Source organism: Crocodylus siamensis, chromosome 7, assembly GCF_052110815.1.
Source record: "Crocodylus siamensis isolate JL-2025a chromosome 7, ASM5211081v1, whole genome shotgun sequence".
Lineage (NCBI taxonomy): Eukaryota > Metazoa > Chordata > Crocodylia > Crocodylidae > Crocodylus > Crocodylus siamensis.
The window spans coordinates 9,952,670-9,978,492 of NC_143401.1; the positions used below are offsets into that span (position 1 = coordinate 9,952,670).

Genomic DNA, 25,823 nt, shown 5'->3' on the forward strand with positions numbered 1-25,823 from the left:
CCAGCACTTCCCAACTCCAGCCTCATTCCCAACCCCTTACAGTGCTAGCCCAGAAGCACTCAGCCAACGATTTGCCCCAATCCTCTTGCCACCCAAGAGAGACCTCCTTATAAATGCCCCTCCAGCATCCCCCAGCCCGCATGAGCTGAAAAAGACTACATGAACCACCGCATTCAGATTATACTGTTTACTGGGATCTGGTACTTCATTACAAACATATCAAGTGTTTGTGACAACAGACAAGAACTGAAGGATGTGCAGAATGGCAGGGTCTCTTAGTCCTTGGGTTCTGCACCACAGAACTGCTCCCAGCACCATGTGCTGTGATGAGCTGAAGGTGGGGCGGGGCATGGGGAGAGGGGGAGCATGAGTCAGAGCAGCAGCACAAATGTGAAGGATATTGAAGCACAATCCCTCCTGCAATGATTTTACCATTCTCCACCCACCCACTTAAAATTTCACCACCCACCACTGTGAACAACCAGTGGAGAGGCCCCGTCTGGTCCACTTAAGACATGATTAATCAGCTAAGTCATGACTTAAGTGGTCACCCAGCCATATGTCCAATCAGTTACTGGCATGATTTAAAAAAAAAAAAAGAGCTATGATGTTATTCTACAAAATTTGTAGTAACTTTGCAGCTGCACCCATCGTGCGATTACTTAAATGTGTAGCCAGGGGCCCCTGTGACTGGGAGCCCCGTCAGCTGAGCAAAGCTCCCAGCTGCAAGGAGCCATGTGTAGCCCCCTGGCTTGGAGCCCTGTCAGCTGAGGGGGCTCCTTGCTGCAAGCTTGCTTCTTGCCCATGCAGGGGGAGCCTGGGATTGGATTCCCCCTGCACCAGCAATAAGGCATGATGGAATTTTATCCATACCACAATCACGCCTCCTGCAAATGCACATGTAGCATGGCTGGACATGTGATTGTACATTAGATCCCACTGCACCCTTACCTGCACCAGTAGAGCAGCCCAGAAGGACCAGGCGTTGTGCTTGCTGGCCATAGTCTGCCAGTTCTCTCGGGCCCCCTGCAACAGAAGGGCAGCAGTATACCCAGCCACCTTGTAAGCCACTTTAGAAACAAGATACCTGGTGCAATTTCTTTGTTGCGAGACATGTTGCAGTACAACCTGAGCCGCCACAACTGCATCATCTGTTTCCACCCTTAGGACAGCACTGTCTGGGCCACTGCAGCATTGCAGATGTTAGGTCTGCTTAGGCCACTGCAGCAACCTTGCCACGCCCACACATGGCCTGAGACCAGCTCCCTCCTGATAATGTCCTTTCCTGGACCATGTGCCCACCCCTGACAACTGATCCGAAATTTATCTGACTGTGGCAGGACCAGCCTTGCCCCAGCCCCCCAGACAGGTCCCACACTGCTTGTGTACCATCAACACCACTCCAGGGCCTCAGCTGTATCCAGCACTGCTTGAAGCTTGCCTAGGAAACCAACCAACCAGACCACAGAGAGAAATAGAGTTTATTCCTTTGATTAAAAATCTCAGCAAAGAGTACAGCCTGTTCCAGCACCCGGGCTTTGGTCCTCCTGCTGTTAAATAGACCTAAGAAGGGAAATCCTTTGCCCCAGTATGCCTTGCAGTTGAACAGTTCCTTTTAACTTCAGTTCTGCACAAGAGTTGAGTCATACCAGAGCAAAACTCAGCAACAAGTACAGTGTTAAAATGAATGATGGTGATGAACAGGACAGGACAGCGGTGCTCTTGGCAAGACAGTCCAACCACTGAGTGCTTCCCATTGGAAAAGCAAAGTTACTACAGCAGAGAAAAGTCAAAAGGTTCAAAGTCCTCTCGAAAGGCTTTGGACAATGCCTCCTCCTCTTCCTTGGTGGACTTGCACTGCCTCCAGTCTGCCCGATCTGGAATATTCAGGATAGCTTCACTGGCTAGGACTTCCCTGTAACCAAAATAATCAGCTGCAGAACTGTTGCAATCTTTGAAGTGCAAACACACTGCTAGAAATAAAAAGACTACAAAATCAAGTACTGTGGGGGCTAGCTAAACACTCATGTTGAATTTAAATAGAAAAACTCCCATTGAATTCACAGGGAGCACATCCGAATTGCATCTGAAAGGAAGCAATTCTTATTATTAACTTAGAAATAAGTCAATATAGAGGCATTACCTGCTTCTTTGCTAAAAAGGACAATTTTCTGGTACTCTGTACAAACACGATTCTTAATCTCCACACTGAACTTTTCCAGTTCAAACATTTTAAAATGATTTGAATGCAGGGACAGGTCAGAATATCAAAGTAGCAGGTGTACAGAATTTTTGCAGAGGGCAAGAAAATGCAAGCCTCATTCTTTAAACAGAGGGTCTTCTGGTAGTAAGCACAAATATGGGAGTCAAGAGATGTATATTCATTCTTTGTCATCATACTGCTCTATGATATTGGGTAAGTTCTTAAATAAGGATAATACTTATCCCACTTGTGAGTGCCTGAGATCTAAAACAAAGATTAAGCTTAATAGCTTACTGTAAATAAGACAGAAGTAGCTGGTAATTCCTGGTTCTAAGTATCCCCAGATTCCTTCTCAATGGTTATTGGTAAGGAAAAAAAAAAGTATGGGGAGCATATTAAATACATATGTATATGTACATATTTTAAACAACAGAATTAAGAAGGGAGAAAACAAACCTTCCAAACTGCAAGGGAAAATTTTTCTTAATACGATGAAAAAGCTTCTCCCCTGTATCAAGTTCAACATAAAAATATGGTGTTCCTGGCTGTGCAATCTAGAATAGGGAAAGGAAAGAAATTCTGAAACAATCTGCATTTAAGAGACTGACAAAGCTTGGACTCTGAGAAAAATGTGAAAGGTGCCAATTACGTAGCTGTTGATCATTTCCTGTGAGTGAAGCAAGTAGCTGATCTTTAACCACATACCGTTTACTAAATAGTAAAACTATAATTCCATCCAAAGTAGTACCTGGAAAAAACTTGTATAAACTATGTAATGAATATAGTAAAAAAACGGTGGTAACTGACAGGAGAAGCTAGAAGGATCAGTAGGCAAAAATAAAAACCTTAAGCCACCAGATGATTCATTTTTCTAAAAGCCATTTTTTTTATCCAGTTCCTATGAGAAACCTGCAGCATGCCTGCCCACACGTGTGCACACACACACACCACCACAATCACCACCTTAGCTTTTAGCAATTTTTATTTGTGACAGATCTAACAAGTTAACATTTTATATCAGGTGAATGTTAACCCTAGCATGATAGCATTTGCGATTTTGCCTAAAATTGCCCACCTGCCTCAATGTGCTTGTCATTATGGCAAGCAAAAAAAAATTTGGAAAAGGTCTTTACAGTATTTGTTAACCCTGAAATTCTGCAGGACACCAGAACAAGAGGAAATTCATCTCACTGATGGCTGAAGCCTCATTTCTGGTTTTCCCATGCCTCTAAGCTTTAATTTCTAGACACTCAGTAGAACAGCAATAATTATCCTGTAAAAAACACAGGGGAACTCCCAGCAAACTGCGTTTTGAGGGAAACTGCTGAGAGCACCTATCTACAAGAACCTCAAGGGATCTGCCTCAAGTAAAAGGAAGAGAAAGTCACATGGGCAATGTTAATGGCTCCTTAAGACAGTATGCCTACGCCTATTACTTTCAGAGCTACAGAATACCAGCATATTGCAATATGCCAAGTATCTGCTATTCCAGTTGAAGCCACCTGAAAAATCAAGCTTACAGTCACTTTTACAGCAGCTTAACTTTATCACGCAAAGCTACTTTTAGATGAATTGCCAAAGCAGAAAAATGCTGAGGCAGAGAAAATGACCAGTGAAAGTCTTATTTCTTACTTGCTTGATGTCCGAGTGCTCTGGGAGTTCTAATAATTCAATCTGTTGTTCCTGTGCTTGTACAATAAAGGACTCTTTAATATCTTCAGAAGCACAGCAGGTGAGTGATACAGGAATCACCTAGAGCACACAGATGCCATTTTCATAACAAGACAAGTAAACAAAACATACTATTGACTTAAAAAAGGCAGTAAATCCATCACTGGGGTTTGAACACCCCTCAGTATTGCTCATCATCATGCAAAATAGGTGATCACCTATCTCTACAGACTTAAACTTATGAGACAGATCTATTTTCTGTGGGAGTTAGAAGCCTAACAGAAAACTGAAAGTCCTAGAACAGTTTTCAAGACAGTCCTCCTCCTCAATACTCTATGTGGTAGTTCAAGGCTGATCTGATACTGTAACTGATCCGCCACAGGAAGACTACCACAATGCATCCTTCGGTATCCAATGCAGCAGAAACTAATCGAGCATCGCTATCTGAAGATGTTGGCAAAAAATCTGTATGTTACAGCAGGCACTTGAGGCTTCCAGTCTGTTCAGTTACACAAACAGTAGCAGTACACATGCCAATGTAAAGCTAATAAAACTAAAAGAGAAGGAAAGTCTTATATGGAGTTCTTTTGGCTTTTATCAATTGCCCATACACTGCCCCTCAAACTCAGATCTCTGCATCTGCTGTAATAGGAAACATTAGGTATGGTCAAGCCCCTGCTTTCTAATAAATAACAATGTTACAAATGTTTTACTTTTGGCCCGCTCTTATCTTTTGATAGGTGGACTTCTACCCACAACCTGGGACGCCATTGAAGGGGTTGAGGGAGAAAAAGAGGCAAGTTTTAAAAGGAACAGGTTACATATAAACCTAAGCATACACTGTGTTAGGTTGTAACCTTACCTGCAATTGTAGGTGTTGACTTCTGTAATTTCTTTCAAACAACACATATCTTTTTCCTTTGCTTTGAAAAAACTTCTTTAGAGCAGATTTGTATTTCTCTACTTCTTCTACTACCTCTGAAGAAAGTTCAACTACAGACTGATAATGCCCAATAGGTAAAATCAGAACATGATCATTGGACAAGCCACCTTTGGCAAGGGCAAGATAGCACTGAAACAAAACAGAGGGTCAGAAACACATAAGCAGCTTTTCACAGCAGAATATTACCATGCTATAGTTCATTTGCTCCTCAGGACAAAATACATTCAGAGAACCATGCTGTGGCTCAGAGCATGAAGATTCAAAAAAACTCTATGTCCTACTTAAGAAACCATTTTGTAGCAATCTATCAATTATTAGCTGACTTAGAAAAGGATAAAGAATTGAAAAAAAATACTGCAGATGAATGGGAAAGCTGTTACGCAGACAGCACGACTGAATTAGGCCTCACTGAAGTGACAACAAATAGGATTTCTGGATATGATGCAGCATGGAAAAGAGCATCCCCTTGGACATTCATATTTGAATTTAAAGTAAACAATAAAAGAGTCTGATTGTACAAACACTAATATTCAGTTCACGATTGAGTTATAATTCAACTGAGTCAACTTTAGGCAAAATAGAAAAGCCAACTATTAGCACTAATTCAGCTCAGTTAACAAATCAGGATTTGGGTGATCCTCTATCAAGAGATAAAGTGACTTAAAGAAAAATATCAACACAGAGTATGAAGTAGAAGATTTACTCCTTAAACCCAGAGAATCAAAACAATTAATTACTTGAGCTGAATTTCTGCTGAAAATCAAAATATTTCCCTAACAAAACAGATTCTTAACCAAGACCACCTTAGGCTGAGCCTATGCTAGAAAGGTTGTTAGTATAGCAATACAAGGAGGCCCTTCTATTGTACTCATAGCTTATATCATAAATCAGCAAAAAATAAGTCATCAGTCTAGTTTAACCTTATTTCACGCAGGGAACCAAGACATTTCTTCATTGTAGACTTCTGTTAATACAACTGTACAGATGAAGTTATACTAGTAGAACTGCACTCTCACTGCCATTGCTTGTTTTGTTTTTGAGAGAACCACATTACTCTACTGCAGGGGTAGGCAACCTTTTCCAGCTGCAAGCCAGAACAACTCACCCCAGGTCAGAGGTGGCCAGGTGCAAGAGCACCTCATTGCCAAAGCTCTATGTCCATGGGCCGGATCCAGTGGCTCTATGTGATGGATCCACAGCCTGTGGGCCATACACTGCAGGCCCCTGTTCTACTGATACAGAGCCAAGCTTCCCAAGGATAGGCAGACTCGCATGAACAACACTTTGCTCCAATACAATTTTTGGACAGAAATACCACAAAAGCACTCATAATATGGACATGGCCTGAGGTATACTGTCAGTTGTATGCTTAGATATGCTCACATACCCATCTACATTATCTGCTCACATACCTATCTACACTAAGACTTCTGCTAGTGCTGAAGCATGATAACCACATATCACACCTAATGAACATTACTATACATTGATAAAAGATCTACCGCAGACCTGATTTTGCAGTGATCCTCCAAGTATAAACCAAGATAAAGCAATCCTGGATGAATAAATAGTAAACTAGTAAGCCATCCTCCTGGGCTTCTCTTCACTTAGTTAGGGACATGGTTTTTTAAAATTTTTTTGAAGATGACACGGAACTCTAATCACAGAAGTGCAAGCTGATGCCACATGCTAATGGCATCCTTCGTTCAAGCAGACTCAGTGCCTATTGTGTCAAGGAGGAGAATGCAAGTTTTGAAAAAATAATCAGGTTTCTGTGACCTTTTTGCTGCCTAACACCCCTTTACTGCATAATTTAGGACATCAGACTGCAGTTTCAAGTCAGTTGTTACACAGCAAGATATGTTCTATCACAAGCTTCAGTAGGGCACTGCATTTTTATGTAAAACGTGTGTGCCAGAAGGTACTTACATGCGTGCCAATACTAACTACCAAATGCTTCTCAACCTCAGGGCTGGCAAGACAAAACCAGCAAGGACCCGTTGGCTGGGCTTTAAAAGGGGAAAAAGAAGAAACAAACCCATAATTCTTAGTGTGAATATTTCATTCTAAGTGTGAGTCACAGTGCAACACTCAACAGTTAAAATGCTTATATTAACATAAAAGTACTCTTTTTGATTAACAACTGGAAAAAGTGTGCTATGGCTGCTGGCCAACATCCTGTCCATGTAAGGAATGTAACATTGCTGCTGATGTCAAGGGACACAATTATGATAAACATGGTATGGTCACAAGAGAACTGGTGCTACTGTTCAACTAGCCAGCAGCAGCGTTTTTAAGCCAGCTGGGTCTGTGTCTTTAATAATAATATTTCAGGAAGAATCCAGAAGCGAGTTCCAGCTGACAATCCCATATCTGGAAGTATTACAGCTCACAGGATATCAGAAAATGCACCAAATTCTTATGCAAACAGAAGAGGTTACATTATTTACTGCACAGGAGTGCAAGATCTGAGGTTACTGGTACACTGGTGAACTCATACACCAGTTCAGGCCTATCATCAATAGTTTTAGGGTATAGAGAGATAGATGTAACACTTGATTTGATAACAAAGGATGCTGACATAAGTGGTTACAATATAATAGCTATGTCTACAGGAGTCTAGCAATAAGAGCAGAGCAAAACCACAGCTCCTTTAACCCTGTTTCATTCAGGATCAAAATGAAAGTGCTTTAGCTAACTACAGGATCACGAACAGCTAACACTGTGTTCCTGAGTGGCAGCTTCCCCTCCCCTTTAAACACAGCTAAAAGGTAATATTTGTCCATACAAGTATCTTCTAGAGCCAGACCCAAACTTTTAAACTTGAGGCCTGCACCACCAGGAGCCACATCACGTGAGCCCACCATATTCTTTCCAACTGGAAACCTGTTCTGTCTTGCATTAAGGCAGCAAAGATGCCCAAATTGAGGGGCTGCTTTTGGCTAAAAGATTAAACTATTTCTGGAGGCCAGCCTTGTTAGAGTACTCTTTCTAATGTAAGTGTCATGTACAATCACTTTATTTAATTATACTTGAGACCCGTTTTGTAAAGTGTGAAGAAATTAGCTTCCTGCATGTAATTTAGGATGTAATCTTTTATAAGTATGTGAATTGCAAAATGTGAAAACCCACTTTGTTTCCATGTTAATGGCACCTTTTGAAACTTAAATAAAACAGCTTTTTTTTTTTGTTTTTTTGCAATTCTGAAACTTGTGACCATCTCTAATTTAAAGCTAATTACATCAATAGATTAGGGCTCTGAATAGGGCTGAAACACCCTATTCTGCTTCTTAGGACTTGCCCCTTAAGAATGGACAAGTGCACTTTGGGGAAACAGGCAGAACCAAGATAGCTTTCCCTCTGAAGTCCCCACCAGCCCCTTTAGACCGGGGTGGGCAAAATGGCGAATCTGGCCAGCAGCCGGATTTCATTTCCCAGCAGCCCCTGCCTGTGTGGCCGGGACCAGTTTCCATGGAGACTGGCCCCAGCAGCACTGGCAGGGCGTGTGGCAGAGTGCAGATATGCTCTAGAGCCCAGCTGGGATCTTGCAGCAGTGACAGCATGATCCAGAGCGAGGGCAGAGCCATGATCTGCAGCCTGCATGCTCTAGGCAGGGGTGTGCAGGAAGCAGATCTCAGCCCCGGCTCCTTGCAGTGGTGATAGTATGGTCCAGAGCCAGGGCAGAGCCACAACCTTCCGCCTGCATGCCCCTGCCCAGAGTGTGCAGGCTGCAGATTGTGGTGCTGCTCTGGCTCTGGATCACACTGTCACCAATGCAAGATCCCAGGCAGGCTCCAGAGCAGCTCTGCACCCTGCCACACAGCCTACCAGCAGGGGTGGTGCTATGGGAGGTCTTGGGAGGGCTACAGCCACCCCAAAGTTCTCTGTAGCCCCCCCTCCTAGCAGTGCTGCTGCCACTGCCTGTCCTGCACAGGTGGCAGCAGCTGAGCCCACCCCACTTCCGCCCACAGCACAGCCCTCCCCCAGCAAGAGGCTGGCACTGCTGCTGCCTGCCAGCACAGCTGTTGCTGGAGTCTCCATGGAAATAAGCCCCAGAGACATGGGTATGGGGCTGCTGGGAAATGGAGTTCACTGCCAGCTAGACCCAGCTCAGACTTCGCCTCAGACACTAAATTTAAATGCGAGTTTCTCACTTACGGCACATACTTTTTCCTTCAAATCAGCCAGCCACCGCTGCTAATTGGGGTATTTGTATTTCATAGATTTCAAGACATTTGGGCTGGAAGGGACCTCAAAGGATCATTGAATCCAGCCCCCTGCCCCAAGGGCAAGAAGTCAGCAGGGATCACAGGATCCCAGCAAGATAAGCATCCAAACATGTTTTGAAGGTGTTCAAAGTGGGTGCTTGAACCGCCTCCAGTGACAGTCTGTTCCAAACCTTGGGGGCTCGGACAGTGAAGAAGTTCTTTCTTATGGCCAGCCTGAACCGGTCACAGTGGTGTTTGTGACCGTTCGATCTTGTCATTCCTTGGGGGCCTCTGGTGAACAGCTGTTCCCCCAGATCCTGATAAGCACCCCGATATACCTATAGGTGGTCACCAGATCACCCCTGAACCTGCACTTTTCCAGGCTGAATAGCCCCATTGCTTTCAGCCTCTTATCATAACATCTGTTTTCCTGACCTCTGATCATGCGCATGTCTCTCCTCTGCACCCTCTGAAGCTTCTCCACATCCTTTTTGAATTGCAGAGCCCAAAACTGGATGCAATGCTCCAGCTGCAGCCTCACCAAGGCCCAGTACAGCGGGAGAATGACATCCCGGGATCTGCTTGAGAAGCATCTATGGATGCAAGCCAGTGTTTCGCTTGCTTTACTAGCCACAGCATCACACTGAAGGCTCATGTTCATCTTATGGTCAACCATGACCCCCAAGTCCCTTTCATCTGTAGTGCTAACCAGCATAGCACTGCTGAGCCTATAAGCATGGTGTAGGTTTTTCCTCCCAAGGTGGAGAACCTTGCATTTTTCAGTACTGAACACCATCAGGTTCTCATACGCCCATTTCTCAAGTCTGTCCAGATACACCTGGATCCTATCCTCAGGTGTGGATGCTTTACCCCAGAGTTTGGTGTCACCAGTATTAATCAAGGAAGCTAATTTTCTGCCTGGGATAGTAGCACCCTGCTTTGATTCCTACTCCATAATGCAGCAACTGTGTTGCCATTCAGACAGCAAGGGAAGGGAATCAAAGTGGCACTCAGGGAAGACGCATAGTTTACCTTGTGGAACACCTGCCAAAAAGGCTCACTGCCATAGGATGCAATTATTTTGTTTTAAGCAGCACTAAGGTTCTATCGTCACTGATCACTTTTCTGTAGCTCACATCACTACTGTTTGTATCTTGCGTTTAAAGCATAAAATTTTGTGGGGCAAGGGACCAGTTTTTCCTTTATGCTTGCACAGAACCTACCCGCAATGGCTTTCTCCTTCCAGCTGAGTGCTCAGTTGCCACCACCACCCCATATTTTGCTCTCAATTTTTCTAACAATAGTTTGAAGGGAGCTCCTAAAAAGCATAAAGGTTCTATACTCACGATGTTTCCTAGCCTGTTTGGGCTGGAAATGTCTTCCCTCCTTCCCATCTGAGGGCCGCTTCTTTCCTTGCTGTTTGCTCAAATCAAAGAAAAATTGACAAGCTGGTGCTTCCTGTTAAGAAAAATAAAACCAAAGCTGATCATCTCTAAGATTATCTATAAATCGGAGACTTAGAGAAGATATTCACTCATTTGCTGAGTAAATATATCGAATACTAAATACTTTAACTTCCTCTAATCAATGAAGCCTCTGTCCACCTAGTTACCACAAGTTCTATGAAGGGGGTTTTGAAATGTTTTCTACAACTGCTATTCCTTCCCTGCTTCCTCTTTGTTTTATGGATTATTCAGATGCTATTTTCCATTTTCTGCCTGGTGCTAGTTCTAGGCCTTTTTTCCCTAAAGGCAAAAAGGAGATCATGTATACAAAAGGTAGAACATACAGTACCTCTGCACCTAGGAGGAACTTTGCCTTTTGTGCCTCCTTCCTAGATTTTCGATATGGGTTTTCAGTGACATCCTGCGGTTGTTTCACCAATTCTGCAGAGTCCATTGAGTTCATTGGGAGAATGCTAAATGCATAGAGATACTGGGAAAAAATAAAAACAGCTTAAAGGACCAGAGATTCAGCCAAGCCAAAAGGCTTTATAAAGTCAGCTCCGAAAATAAAATGCTGGCCTCGCAATGTGTGGCCTGCTATGCAAATAAAAATGCAATGAAGACATAGAATATTAAATCAGGCCAGAACAGGACATATATTAGAAGGCAAATGAAACGGGTCACTTGTGCCAGAAAACAAAGAACCAAAAGCTGACTCAACATGCTTAAGTGACTCATTCATTTTACATTACCATTATTTTTTAAGAACCTTTCTGAACAGCAGCGGTGTCCAGACTTTCTACTACAAAAAGCAGTGGCCAAAATGTGTAAAAGAATATAGAAAAAACATTTTTCAATTTTCCCTATTTTGATATTTGTTGCTTGCTTATTTCTCCCACAATGATTTTTCCTGCCCCTGCTTCTTCCTCCAGAAGACCAGATGCTCTTTCAGCAGCAGTCTGCCCCCTGCTGAAAATTTTAGCCTGCTCTTCTATGCAAGTACATATGAAGTATCAACCAGCCTTCAGTTCTGCTTTTTATGTAGAAAAGTGAAGCTAAGTCACCCGTTGCTGCAGCTTTATGCTTTGAGGCCGTTTAACTCCGCCCCCATCATTATTCTTAAAAACCTACCAACTGCCCCTCTTCACTCTTGCCTCCACAAGGCACTTTGTTAAAATTATACATGGGAGTTAGAACAATTACAGTATGATTTTTCACTATTTGGGTCACCCCAACCCAGAGCCTCTTCCAGACATCTGCCCATATGCAGGTCAGCTGGGTTGGCAGAATGTATCCAGCTTTGTGCAGTGTGTATGTCTGTCTGTCTAATGCTATAGTGCATGCTTCTGACTTTCCTGGCTGAGGAAGCAACCAAGAAGTACTAAATGCTGCTCACAGCCCTAGCAGCCAAATGGAAATGTATCCACAACTGCAGTAGAGTAAAAAAAGGTGCGGGTGAATGGTGGGGGTTAAAACAGCCCTTCAGTAACTTAAAGGGGTCTGCTCCAAGACAAGACAACGACTAATCCTTTTTTCTTTAAAAAAACCCTTCTTTCCATTTCCAACTGAAGGGATGTTTGAGCTTGTTCTCCACATGCATTTGCAAGATACACTCCTGTCCCAATCAAAAATCTGCAGTGCTATTCAAACACCTACTGTGGAATTTTCAAATGGGCTCAGCACTGATCTAACTTTGTCTCTAATAAAGTCAATGCTGAAACTCCCCAAAACTGAGCACTTCCAAAAATCCCATCCCTAGGCTTTAACCACACATGCCTGAGTTAACACTATATCTATTTTCTCTCTCTCCACCCTGCCCTGAACATTTTAAGTTAATTGTAAAAGTTTCCATAATTCTTTAGAGCCTAAAGGAGGTATGCCACAGAAGAGTAGAGCCATTTTGAAGAAGTCATAAAAAAGACAACAAGGAAGTGGAAAGTGGTTATAAGTTTAATTTCCTATGCAGCTAAAAATTACTTTAACTAGGAGAACAGATGTGTTTTTATATTTTATTTTTAACCCTCACCTCAAACTCAAAGGATTTATTACTTGAGTGAGGAGGTTCCAACTTTGCTCCAATGCAACTTGACATGTAACTAATATCTGGTAAGACCTACCACCCAGCAACCCTAGCTCTATTCAATCAGTAAATTATGCATCCAAAGATGTGCCCAGTACCACAATGTCTGCATTTAATAGAAGAATAGAATTAAGTATTTGTCATTACCTTCTTCTTATCTGCATTGCCAACATTGGCAAGCGCTATAAATCTGCTCACATGCTGCGCAGTCTCCTGCAGGACGACATGGTTTCTGTGGGAAATCAGATATTTTAAATGCATTTTTGACAACATTTAGAACAACTCTTAGCACAAACAAATGTTTGGCTGATCAGTGGAAGTAGTCAGTAGGGAAGAAGATATACAGCATGTTGTAACTGTAGTAGGATTTCCTTCAAAACATGTTGCCCAAACAAGGCACAATCTGGGTATTCAGGTCTCAGTTCTACAGGGTTTGGAGCTCTCTGGCTCAGATCCAGAACACTTAAGCCTATGCTTAATTGTAAGCAAGTCCTTCCACTGAAGTCAGCAATAAAACTCACCAGCTCACGTTAAGCATATACTTAGGTCCTCTGTTGAATGGAGACCAAAGTTCTCACGGCCATACCAAATTTAGTCCATCGTGCAGGACTTCTGATGGCAGTAGCTAGTGAGACCAGATAAACTAACAACAGCAAGTTTAAGTGCAGGGGTGAGAGGAGATTTAATATTTTAGGCCCTTGGCAGACATTACACTTAAGACAGGTTATTCATATGTGGGGTCAACACAAGAGTCTTAGACTTTAGTCCTATTTTTACTTAAAAGATCTTATCACACTCCATAAAAATGGCCTCAAATATCATTTCATCATTAAATTCAAACTACCAAAATAATTATGCCATTAGTTACGGTTGTGACAACATTAACGTTCTGTTAACACTAAAAGCTCTATTGGCTGCTGTCAATAGCAGTCTGAAACACATGCCCTTGAACTGAGGCTGCAAATAGTTCAACTGCTAACATAGCTGGAACCAAGTCATTCTCAGCACTTGAGTGCCTCAGGATTTGTGTAATAGTGATAAAAAGAGTTCTGTTAAGTCCATACCAGCAGTTACAAGATTTTTCACCCCCAGTTCACTGTTAACAGCTGCTATCAGCAGTAGCTCTGTTTCTTGATAAGAGTTGGTTGGAAGCAGATCATGGTCATAGTCTCCAAGATGCACCATGGGTAATCATTCTAACCAGTTATATATTTTTAAAGTACTGAATTACAATGTGACCGTAGCAAATAATTTTAGAGTTTCTTCCCATACCTACTAGAAAACTAACTTCTATTATGAAATAACAGTGGTTTCACAAGTTCCGACATACCTATAAGGAAGTCTTTCATAATAGGTCTTCTCCAATGCAGCAAAGTGATACCTTGGCTTCAGACTTGTGGCTAGATTAGATACTAACACAGAGCCACATCTCTTAGTATCTATTTCTCCCTACAAAATGCAAATAAAGTTTTATTCTAAAATCTTGTGGGTTTGCAACGCAAAGAAAAGTGGTTCAGCATGGAATTGTGTCCTGTGCATGTTAGAGCCTGCCTAGATAGCCACTGTAGAGTAGCTGAAAAATACCTACATAATAATGATATCTTTTTCCTAATCAAGGGGTCAAACCTACCCCCACTGAAATAAACACCTGGTGATTGAGTCCCACATCTGTTCCTTGCATAGATTCAGAGATGTAACAGCAAAAACGAGTTTCTGCTTTTCATGTCTTCCAGTCCTGTGAAGCCAAACACAGCTGTGGAAGTCAGCCAGAGTCTGCTTCTCCTCAGGTATTACTTCTAAAAAGAGTTTTAACTGCACATCCTAAACTCCCCAGACACTGCTCTACCACTGTACTGCACACTTAAGTGGACAAAGCACATACTTAAGGTGTAGACATATGTAACATTTGAAATGCTCCAAATGCAGCCGCACTTGAAGCACTTCAGCCACAGACAGATATATAAGCCCCTGCGCCACACCACTGACCAGAGTGCTTTAAAAAAAACAACCACCCAATCACTACGGCTACGTGCAGCAGCATGCTTTTCAGGCAGGATGTGCAACAGAAGGCTGCTGCAACATGCAGCTCTGCTCCCTCCCCCTCCTCCCACTGCAGGGAGTTGTTTCCTCCACAGCTACTTATGGAGCACTTCTATCATTTTCAGAGCACTTTAAATGGTATGTATATCTGTCCATTTGCATTTGAAGCACTTCAAAGGCATCTGAGGTGCTTCAAATGTTGTGCGCATCCACCACTCCCCTTTATAAAAACTACTGGGTTGCAGATAGGGAACTGGATATAGATAGAGTCTTCACTACAGGGACTTCAAACCAGAAAGAGAGGCTTACGTTTAAAATCACTCTGTGTTTTGTACTATTAACAGTAAGCAGGAGGACAAGGGAGGAAAAAAGAGTCCAAATAAAGTATTTTAAGCCTTAAATGAAAAAATAGTCAGAATTCACAAAACCCATGATGCCATTTTACAGTCACTTCTGTAAGCAGATGACTACTAACATTCGGAGTACATGTAACATCTGCTTTCTTAGTTACCAGGATTACGGAACCACAAAACAGGGTACAGGCTTTTGACAAAGCAAGCCTAGCTTTTCATACTTAGGATAGGAGCTGTGATTTGGGGATGCATATTTGGGTAGAGCAAAAGTTTTTGGAGTGTCCTGAGAAAATATGGCCCTTTTTTTACCCATTCCTGAAAGGAAAAAAAAAAAAAAAGGAAAAATGATGCAAACTGTTTTCCTTTAGTGAAAGCTCTTCTTTCATCTCTCTAATCCATCTGCTTTAAACTAAGAAATGTTATACAGCATGACAAAAGAAAGATGGGGACAGGAGGCAGAGAAACAGTAAACACTGCTTTTTGCTAAACTAATCATCTGCAGTAAATGAACAAGGAACAAAAACTGAAAGGGGAACAAACAAGCATTTGCTACAGGCCCTCAGCACAGAAGGAAAGAAAGGACTTCACGTTTCTGAGGTGCTCAAAATATTGTATGCCTGGATATTTTGCAATGCACACAGCTAAACAAGGACCAAAACATTGTTCCTTCTGTAACTGGAGAAATGTCATGTTTCAGAAAGCAAAGAACACAAGCTAAGAGAAGCTATCCTTATATATAGACAGGAAAGAGAAGAGAACACAAAATTGGTAACCATGACATATCAGAACTCAGCATGGCAAGGAACAGAGGAGCAAAAAGTCAGAAAACTTCTATATTGAATGGATCCTTCTTTCATTGGAATCCTTTAGACCTAGCCCAGCTCAGACATCTACAAAAAGTAATCCAGTCAGGATGAGCGTAATTTAAATAATCTTTATTCTACCATGCTATACTCTAGCCCTTCTTGAACTTCTCTACGTAGCTTTATTGATTCCCCAAAATACATTATGGATATGGCAATATTATTCCAAAAATATGGAAATACACCCAGATAACCAACTCTGTCCTGCAATGGTATCATGATAAACAATTACAATTTACACGCAATACTGTTTGAAATCCCAGATTAAACAGGTTTTAGAGACTTTAATGTTTTAATTTTGATTCTACAATGCAACTTTATAACAAAGTTAAATTTGCTTGGATGTCTTACCTATACAATTCCTATGATTGGCTTATGATATAGTTCTTCAGCTCAATTTTCTGGGTTTATAGCATCTAGTTTTGGAATACTTACAATACCCCTATGATGCACTTGAATAGCATCCCTATAGTGACTTTTATCCTAAGATTATGTACAATTTCCTCAATTTTAATTCCATATTAATTCAATGTGTGTGTCAAAGTCACCATGGATTTTTTAAAATTAAATCTAGTATTAGAATTGTTAATAAAAAAGAGCCAGAGAGAATATTACCACGCGAAGTCTAATATTTTGAAGCCTCATTTTTTATGTTAATATTTAAGGGCAAATTTACCAATATGCACTAGTTATTTTGTCAGGTACTCTGCAGTATCAATGTATTTATCACCATGGAACTATAAGTGAATCCTTTAATTTCCAGCCACTTATCATCTTGATACATTCCTGCTTATTTCCTAGGCTGCTTGGAGCAGTGATCACATGTCACGATTTGGGATGTACTTTCAATGCTCATGGGTATCGAGACCAAAAAAACAAAAATCTCTCGTGCCGATTCCAGGCTTTCAAAATTTGGGAAGTAATTTCAAATTTTCCAGCCCTTCTGGCTGGGAGCCTCAGTTCGGTTTGGAATACTTTTGGTTAAAAACAATGGCACAAACAAAAATTTATCCTCAGAATTCACACAGCAAGAAACAGACAACATTGTAAGTCAGACTTCTGCTTACAAAAATAACCACAAATTTTTAAAAGTTTGGCAAAGAACAGCTATTCTCAAGTAACATCAAGGGTGCTCAGGGTACAATGCTCTTGTTATAACATATTTTCAACAGAGACTATTTAAGTCAGTTTTTCACATGAAGTATAATGTAATAGAGGGCGAGGGGTCTAACAGCAAAATGACACTGGAAATGTTAAGAAGTTCTATTATGCAATTTAAGAACACATGGCTAAAGGAACAAGAAAAGGAGAGTTCTAAACATACACACACAGAGTAAGATAACAAAGGACAATACATTAAAAATAATTTAAAAGTTTAAATACCAGGGTTCAACAACAGAGAACCTCAGACACAGTAGCCAGACAGCATTGTAAGTAGGAAAGAGAGCATCACTGGCCCACTTGGTATAGTCTCCAGGCCCTTCCCATCCCCGCTGGTTCACAATTCCTGCTTCACTGGTAAGAGAACATGAGCTTGAGGAATAGCTGTGATCCTTCTTGATTCACCCAGGTCCTCCATGTGAATTCCCCTTAGTCTCCACAAATGACTCTGTCCTATACTCCAAGGCCTCACTGCTACAAGTATGGGCCCTGTGAATCATCATCTGTATGCAGCAGATGGAGATTCTCGGCCAAGAAAAAATTGGCCTGCAGATTAAAAATACAAACTTTAAAGCTAAAGTGTTTTTCTCAACGTCACAAAGCAACCCATACCTACCCTATCTTTGACCAAGAGCAAAACAGAAATATTGAAGCAAGGAAAAGGTTTGAAAATAGGGATGCAACAATACAATTTTTTTTGGCTGATACCAATGGCCGTTTATTAGCCAGACCCACAGATACCAATCCGATTGCCAATACAGCCAGGCAGCTTGGAGAGCAGTGTCCAGCTGGTAAGTCTAGGAGGGAAAGGGAGGGAGGGACAGATCGAGGCCCCCACAGTGAGGGAGGGAATGGGGCTGGAGCAGGGCATGGAGCGGAGCTGTGGTCAGCTGATCCAGGGGGTGGGGTGGGGCGCACACTGGGGTGTCCTTCCGCCCCAGATTTGTGTGTGCATGCAGATGGCATTTATTGTGAACGTTATCAGCCACATCGGCCACAAAAAGCTGATTGCTGATAATGTCAATTTTCCTTTTATTGATGCTGATACAATATGGACCAATATATCGGTACACCTCTATCTGAGAAATTTAAGAACTAAAAACTGGGAGGAGGGAGAGGCAACTTGACAGGAAACAAACTGAACATTATATCTGGTGCTACCTGCACTGACTCGAATCAACTGACATGTAGGAGAAAACTTCATATGGGTCAGCAACATTGAAAAAAGGTACTGAGCAACACTTGCCCAGAATAACGTTTGTTAGCAGGTATATGTGTCAATACTGTCTTGGGGTGAATCAGCCCAATAAAAGACTTTTGGTAAACCATCTCATGTGCCCAGTTTACCCCAGATCAATTGACAGAGTCCAAAGAGGAGACAACTGACAGCTAGTTTGCCTAGAGTTGCCATAGGCTGCTTACACAGAGTGAAGTGAAAGCTGGCAGCAGAACCACCCATGAGAAAGGATCTTTAAAGATAACATGACAAACAGGCTGCATAGGAATTGGCTCAGCAAAAGCAAAGCACTGGGTTTAGCATATAGTCACAATATTTCAGTACCATTGTAAGAAGCATGACTAGGGTATCATCAGAAAGAGAGCTGCTAGTCTGCAAGGATATCAGAGCATAAGAAACGTACAGAAGGGATGCTAAGATGATCAGGGAAACAGAAAACCTAAACTTACAAGAGCTTGGCTTGTTTGGACTAGTAAGAGTGAGAAAAGACATGATTTTTATCTATAAACCCACCAGGACACTAAACAACAGGAAGCCAGGTCAGCTATTTAAGCTCAAGGACAATGCTAGTAAAAGGACAAGACTACATAAACTATTCATGAATAAACTGAGACTGGAAATTAGAAAAATGTTTCCAACCATCACAGAAGTGAAGACTTGAAACTGATTCCCATAGGAGCTGGGGGGATAAAGGCCTAACCTAGGTTTGGAACAAGGAACAATGTATAGCAAAAGAGGCCAGGGCTTTGTCATACATCAACTGCTCTGCATTAACTATATGCATTACTTTTACCCTGTGGTAAGTGGAAGCTAAAACACAACATTTTAGATCTCTCTGAAAGAGGGATAGGTTCTCATGAGTTCATATATTATAAGACAGAGCTTGGTCATTTTATGAATGGGATTTACCCAATGTGGTTGCCTCTAACTGCAGGGGACTTGATTTTATCAATATGTCCCTCCCTGTGCTATAACTGTTCCCTGGCCAGAACATGGGCTCAGGTTCTACTACAGCCCCAGCTACTCAGGACAAAAATTATAACAGAGTCCTAAGAAGGATAAAGAAAAATTATGGATGTATGAGCTCTACAAGAAGTCAAGGAACTACTCAAGAGGCTGAAAGGACCCTTACAAAGGGAGAATTTCAGCTTTTAATCAGAGGTTCAGAAACAGACCTACAGTGAACAATAAAAAGATTACCAGCAGTAGGAAACCAATGGCAGCAGATATGCCTTGACATAACAGAAAGATAAGCTGATGTTTCCAAACATTCTGCTGAAGGGCTGTGACCAAAATCAAATTATTCAGCACTTCATACACAAGTGTGGAACTAACAATATGTACAAGATCTGCAAGAGAGCTAATCAAGATTCAAAACATTAGGCAGGCATGAATGTGGTTCAAATCTGTAACCCTGAAATAAGCCTAGTGAAAAAGAATTAGTCCAAAAGAAAAACAGCTCCTTGAGTGAGTGATAATTCACTGTCTGGATCCAAGAACACACCACAGACCTCACATATCTGAGAGCTCATGTACACAGTGGGAAATGTCAAGCACACTCAGGAGAGAAGCCAGTCTGCTAAGATATCCCCTAAAGCTTTTATAAAAATCTAAACTTGCAGTGGTAGTTCTGGCTGCAAATTGCTAAAGCAAGCAGAAGTCTGAGTAATAATTAATTACATGCTCAATCCATTTCAACTGAATACTTACAGAACTATTTCCAAAATTCCCTACGTCCCTGGGCCAAGGAGAGGTCAGCAAAATATCCACACCTTTGAATTTTGGAGTTGATAACAAAGATGTTTGTAATTCCATCACATCCTTGGAGCTAAAACTGTATGCAGGGGTTGGCTCACTCAATGATTCTGTACCACTCAAGTAGGCAATCTGCAATCCTGACGTGCCACTGAAGATACCTTTACGACCTGTATTAAACAAACATACATATAAAATATTCACTATTAAGTGCATAAGAAGGATTTATCTTGTGTCATTCTAACAAATCTCTGATTATAGGAAACTCTGGTAATCTATTAAATTGTGGTCAGGACTCAAATGATGCAACTCAGGGACTTGACCTTCTTCTCCATAAAAAACATTGAGGCAGTCCTCCCAATTTATTTATTTTTAATTATTCCACTCTCCCCTCCCACAGTAATGTTGCCATCAAATGCCCAGTATAGCAGATTATCAACGAAATTATAATACAAGAATATGGGGCTTATGGTTGACAGTTTAATTGTGAAATCAGGAATTCAGACCCAGGGTTCCCAAAGAATCATAACTCTGCTTTAAACACATACCTTAATATAAGTATGTCATTATATACAAAGTTCAGTGCTACCCTTGTACATCTAAAAAAAGAGGCAAATGAAAAGGTGCAGTTCCTTTCCACTCTATCTAAATATACTATTTACCAAATATGATGGCATAATACAATGAGCATGATCACAAATTGAAGGACCTCACTATAAGGAACACACAAAGGGTAAACATTAGATAAAGTCAAAATAGAAATCTACATTAGCTAAAGACTGGCAAGTAAGATACTCTGACAGGCTCCAAAGGCGTGCAAAAATGTTAAAGTTATTGTTTAACCCTTCAATCTGCAAGACTTCATATGCCAAAGGCTTTATGAGCAGTACATTAAGGTATGAATTTAAACCAAAAAAATAGCTTTAAATCAGTGAGTTCCCACATTTTTGGCTGTTAAATTTGGCCTGAAGCATTTTTTAGTACACTAACAGCATATGTTTATATAAAAAGGCTTTATTATGACACTTTCTACTGTGGCAATACAAAATAGAAGTGCTACAGATACTCCTTAAAATTATCCCAATTGTGATAAATTATTTTAATGGTAGCATCGATATTTTAGGACCATTTTACCCTGTTACAACCTAAGTCTGCACAGTGCCTCAGCAAGAGTTTAAGAAAAACAATGAATAAACCTGTTAGACTAGGCAGAGGAAAAGTATGCTGTCAACTCAAACAGAACAAAGTGTTTATTTGGCTTAGCTAAAATCCTAGATGTCATATGGAAAACTGTCACTTTCCCCTACAGGAGGCAAAAAATCAAACACATCTGAGGAAGGCAAATACAGGTTGGGGTCTCAGACAAGTTTAAAGCAAACACTGTCCTGGCTCAATAACGTATGACAGAGTGAGCTGTTTGACTGCACCTTCAAATGCATTACCTGTCAGATTCTACACTTCAGTGCAGAAGACAGCAAAGCTAAGAAAGCAAGAAAACATCTGACCTGCTGACTGCCACCAGCAAGTTAGGTTTGGGGAGGACAGACAATGATGTGCGAACTGAGGGGACATTCCAAAGATAAAAGGGAGGAATGCTTATCTTGGGGTGGGTAGGATACTTAGGCAGAGGTGGGCCTTAACACTTCAGTACAAACTGTGCATGTGGGATATGGGAGAGGGTTCAGCGACTCCAAATGCAATAAATGTATAACTGAATTAGAAAGTGCAGAACTGAATATTTATTAGCACAAAAAGGGGTTCCTCCCAGAGTTGGCAACTTCATCAAAACTTCTCCCTGAGCTATCTGAGTTAGTGCCAATAGGCTGGGAAGCATAATGGAGCACAAGATTCATAGTTGATCACCTTAAAGTACAGAAAAGGATTTTACTCAAACTTTCCAAAAATCAATTCATCTTGGACTTAAAAACCAAGTCTCAGAAATATTAGTTGAAACAATTTCTGGAGAAAAGAGGTTTGGAACAAAAAGGCAGTTAACTACAGCAAAACTTTAATTTGAACATTTCAGCAGAAATAAATTCATATCAGATTTACATCACAGAATATCTGTATCATTACCTAAGTAAGTAATGTTTTCAGCTAATTCACATCCACTGACATCTGGAAAATAATGTACAGTCTCTTGATTATTGGCTCCCAACACATAAGTCTGAATAGGTGCTGAGGAAGAAATACACAAGATTAGAATCCAGTTATTTCAGAAGCATAACAATTATTTTATCTTGCAGTTCCTAAGGAAATCCCTTTAAATCCTATGTTTCCCAAGTAAAGATTCATTACAGAAAAAAAAACAATGGACTGTAGTTATACATCCCCACATCTAAATTAATAAGTATTGGATGTGTGTTCCTGTCTTTCCTTTCTGCAACCATCCAGGAGAGAACTTGGCCCTGCACCTATTTCCCATTTTGTACTCGGGACAGTTTTCCCAGAGACCCAACAACTAGGTCAATTCAAACCAAGATTTTTCTTCTCCAGCTTATAAAAGAAAATTGTTTGTAATACCACACAAAAACCCCATCAAAAACAGCCACATTTTGATGGACCTGTACAGATAATAAACAGTTTGGAAACAACCCCTATACACTAGGCAGGATAAAAGAGACAGAGTGAGGGGAATCGGGAGGCCGAGTTAACAAAGCTTAGCAGGAAAACAATTCACAGCACTCTGTTTACTAACCAATGCCACAGGTAGGCTCCAATGAGAAATTTCACAAGATAAAGGTGATAGGGTTTACAAGTTTTCCCCAGGTAGCTTCTTTCCTAAATGAGGTAGAGCTAGAAAGCACACCAAAAGGGGAAATCAGGGAGAAGCAGACAGGCAAGCCATCAAGGCAGTAAGTCATACAGAATTCCACAGAGGGAGAGAATTGTCACTTATACTCATAGAACTGAGTGATAGCACAGCTGCATGGAAACGGTCCTCCCGTGCCTCTCCTGTTCTGGCTATAGATTACTTAAAAAGTATTTTTGGACCTGATAGATGCCTGCACAGGTAAAATAAACCAATGAGCACCTCCAAGATGGAAAGTCAAAAGGGAAAATGCTCTACCTCCGATTTTTTACCAATAGTTAATTTTAAAGAAACACCATCACACACACTTTGATAATGCTGCTAGGAGGAGACCACTCAACAATATGAAATCAGTATGGCTTGCTATTATTCATCATCAGCCTGAGCTACCCATCGATCAGTGTTAAGGAAGAAACAACCCAGCCTTGCTGACTGGCAAAGAAATTATACAGAGAGCAATAAACTGACCGGGAACAGCAAAAGATACAAACCAAACATTACATGGACTGGTATGCAAGAGGGACTAGTGAATATTTCTCACAGCAATCCACATCCCATCTATATGCATGTTGTCACTGGAAGCAGGCAACAAGGGGCTGCAATGGGAAGCAGGTACAAATGCAAACCCTCATCCTTTCAGCACCACTAACCACAGTGCCATCAGGTTTCCACAAGCAACAGTTAAATAGCATATATGCCACCCCCCCCCGACAATATGGACTCCTTATTCATAGGAGTAAGATCAGAAACATTCACCAATCAAACAAGCAATGCAATACAGGAATTAGATGTACATTGAAGACCCTGTTCAGTAAATATCTGAGGCTGTGTCCAGCAACATCCCAGGGCCTTGTACTCATCCTTACCTTTCTTGACACCTGTCTGGTACTCCTTCCACTCTGTTTCTGAAGTAGAGCCGAAGAAATTTCCAACGCACAAGAGCATCTAAAATCATTAAAAAAAAATGGAAGAATTCTTTATGGTGTTAAATTATAAAATATGGCTGCCTAGATATTCTGCCTTATTGACAAGCATTTGAGTTCAAGGATTAATTACTTGGGATTTCATTTAATTTGATATACATAATTAAAAAAAATCCTTAACATTTATTAAGCAGGAGACAGACTACACCACATTTCAAATTAAGAGATTAAATAAAGATCCTTTAATTGACCCTCACATGAATATGAGCTGTCAGTGCGATGCAGTGGCCAGCACAGCAAACAGCATGCTGGCATGCAACAACCAATGCATCTCATGTAAAACTAAGGAAGCGATACTCCTGCTGTACTTCGCACTGGTAAGATTGCAGTTGGAGTAGTGCATCCAGTTCTGGATGCTACACTTCAATAAGGAAGTGGAAAAAGTTGAGACAGTCCAGAAAAGAGCCACCCGTATGATCAGGGACACTTGCAAGGCAAGCCATACAAGGAAAGGCTGAAGGACCTGGGCCTCTTTAGCCTGAAGAAAAGAAGGTTGAGAAAGGACTCGATCGTGGCTTACCGCTATAATCAGAGTAGTGTATTAGGAGCTTGGTGAACAACCATACACTAGGGCAACCCCAGGGAAAACCAGGACCAATGATACAAACTTCTGGAAGGCCACCTCAGGCATAATACCATGAAAAACTCCTTCACAGTCAGGGTGTCCAGACTGTGGAATAAACTCCCTCCAAAGGTGGTACAGTCACCTACCTTGGTGGTTTTCAAGAGGAGACTGGACAGTCACCTCGCTGGGGTCACCTAACCCCAGTTGTCTTCCTGCCTAGAGTGGGGAGTTGGACCCAATGATCTCTGAGGTCCCTTCCAGCCCCTAACATCTATGAATTTCCCTCTTTATGTATAAAGGCTCATCAGAAAGGATATATGCTGGGTTATTGTTTGGGCTGGACTAGATGACCTTGGCAGGTCCCTTCCAGCCCTAGTTTCCTGAATGTGCTTCCAATAAAGGAACCATATTAGGGGGTTATCAAGGCTGTCATACCAATTAATTAAAAGGCGCTTAGGATGCTAAAGTATTACTGATTTTGTTGACCAAATTCTAAAATTGCCTGCTTAGGCTGCAGCAAAACTGTTGCCTTTTTTGGACATCACTACTACCTGGGAGGGAGGGAGGGAGGAAGGTCACTTTATAATCCCTGCGCCAGGGGGTGGTGGACAGTGTTAACTCCCAGGGTGCCAAAGCCACACTGAAACAGCAGCTTCAGCAGGTCAGGAGATGAAGGTGGCATGGCAGGGGCTGCTGACAGCTGCAGCAATGAGCCCTGTGGGACCAAACAGGCCCAGGGATGCGGACAGCCCAGCTCGCTAGAAGCCCTGCCGGCTGCAGAATCCACCTCCAGGGCTGGTCGCTCAGCACCTCTGTGCCGGAGTGCGGTGCAGGAGCAGCAGACCTACAAACCTTACCTCAAACGCGCCGCTTTTCTTCTGCACGGCTCGCACCCTGCTGAACAATGTGTCCAGTTTCCCTTCCACGTCCCCACAGGCCAGGCTAGGGAGAGAAGCACAAACAAGGCAGCTCCAGCAAAGGTGCGTGTTTACAGCCCGAGGTGGCAACATCCAAGACGACGACAGGCCCCACACCCCACTCCCCCGGGTCCCGCCGCCGCCTGAGGCCAATTCCCTCCAACAGAGTGAGTGACTCGCGACACGAAGCCGGGGGAGCGGGCTCCGCGGCGCTTCCCGCAGCCTCGCCCCCTGCTCGGCCCGGCACTGCTCACACTCTGAGGGGCGCCCCCGCCATCTCGAACCCCCGCCAGGAGCCCCGCGCCGGAAGTCCCGCCCCCACGCATCCCGCTCCTGGCAGATTTCCGGGTGCGTTGGTAAAAAGCCTCCCCGCGGAGCAAGCGGTCGTAGGTTCCGCCCCGCCCCCGGAGAACGGGCTTCCGACTCGCTGCTTTCCCGGGCAGCCTCCGCGCTGCCCGCTGTCCTGGGAGCCGCGGCGGCCTTTCCGCCCACCGTCTCTGTACCCCACCAAAGCCGCGCCCCCCCGACTTGACCTTGTGCAACGCCCAAAGGCTTCCCCCGCCGGGCTTCCTCCCCCGGCTCTCCCC

General features: G+C 42.3%; 1 protein-coding gene and 1 non-coding gene across 2 annotated transcripts; both read right to left on the reverse strand.

The window, feature by feature from the left end:
* Positions 1 to 1,465: 1,465 nt before the first annotated feature.
* On the reverse strand, positions 1,466 to 25,561 carry CWF19L1 (CWF19 like cell cycle control factor 1). The gene is made up of 14 exons (XM_090056678.1): positions 25,491 to 25,561; positions 25,177 to 25,261; positions 23,638 to 23,716; positions 22,036 to 22,137; positions 19,915 to 20,129; positions 13,881 to 13,999; positions 12,698 to 12,782; positions 10,820 to 10,960; positions 10,372 to 10,483; positions 6,747 to 6,826; positions 4,737 to 4,946; positions 3,836 to 3,955; positions 2,660 to 2,757; positions 1,466 to 1,915 (listed from the first exon to the last, which is right to left on the reverse strand). Exons 1-14 carry the CDS (start codon positions 25,511 to 25,513, stop codon positions 1,774 to 1,776), a joined length of 1,611 nt encoding a protein of 536 aa, XP_089912804.1. The 5' UTR covers positions 25,514 to 25,561; the 3' UTR covers positions 1,466 to 1,773.
* LOC149859470 (small nucleolar RNA SNORA12) lies at positions 4,131 to 4,272 on the reverse strand. Its single transcript, XR_016443695.1, has one exon. It is a non-coding gene; the product is annotated as a small nucleolar RNA SNORA12 (small nucleolar RNA).
* Positions 25,562 to 25,823: the final 262 nt, after the last annotated feature.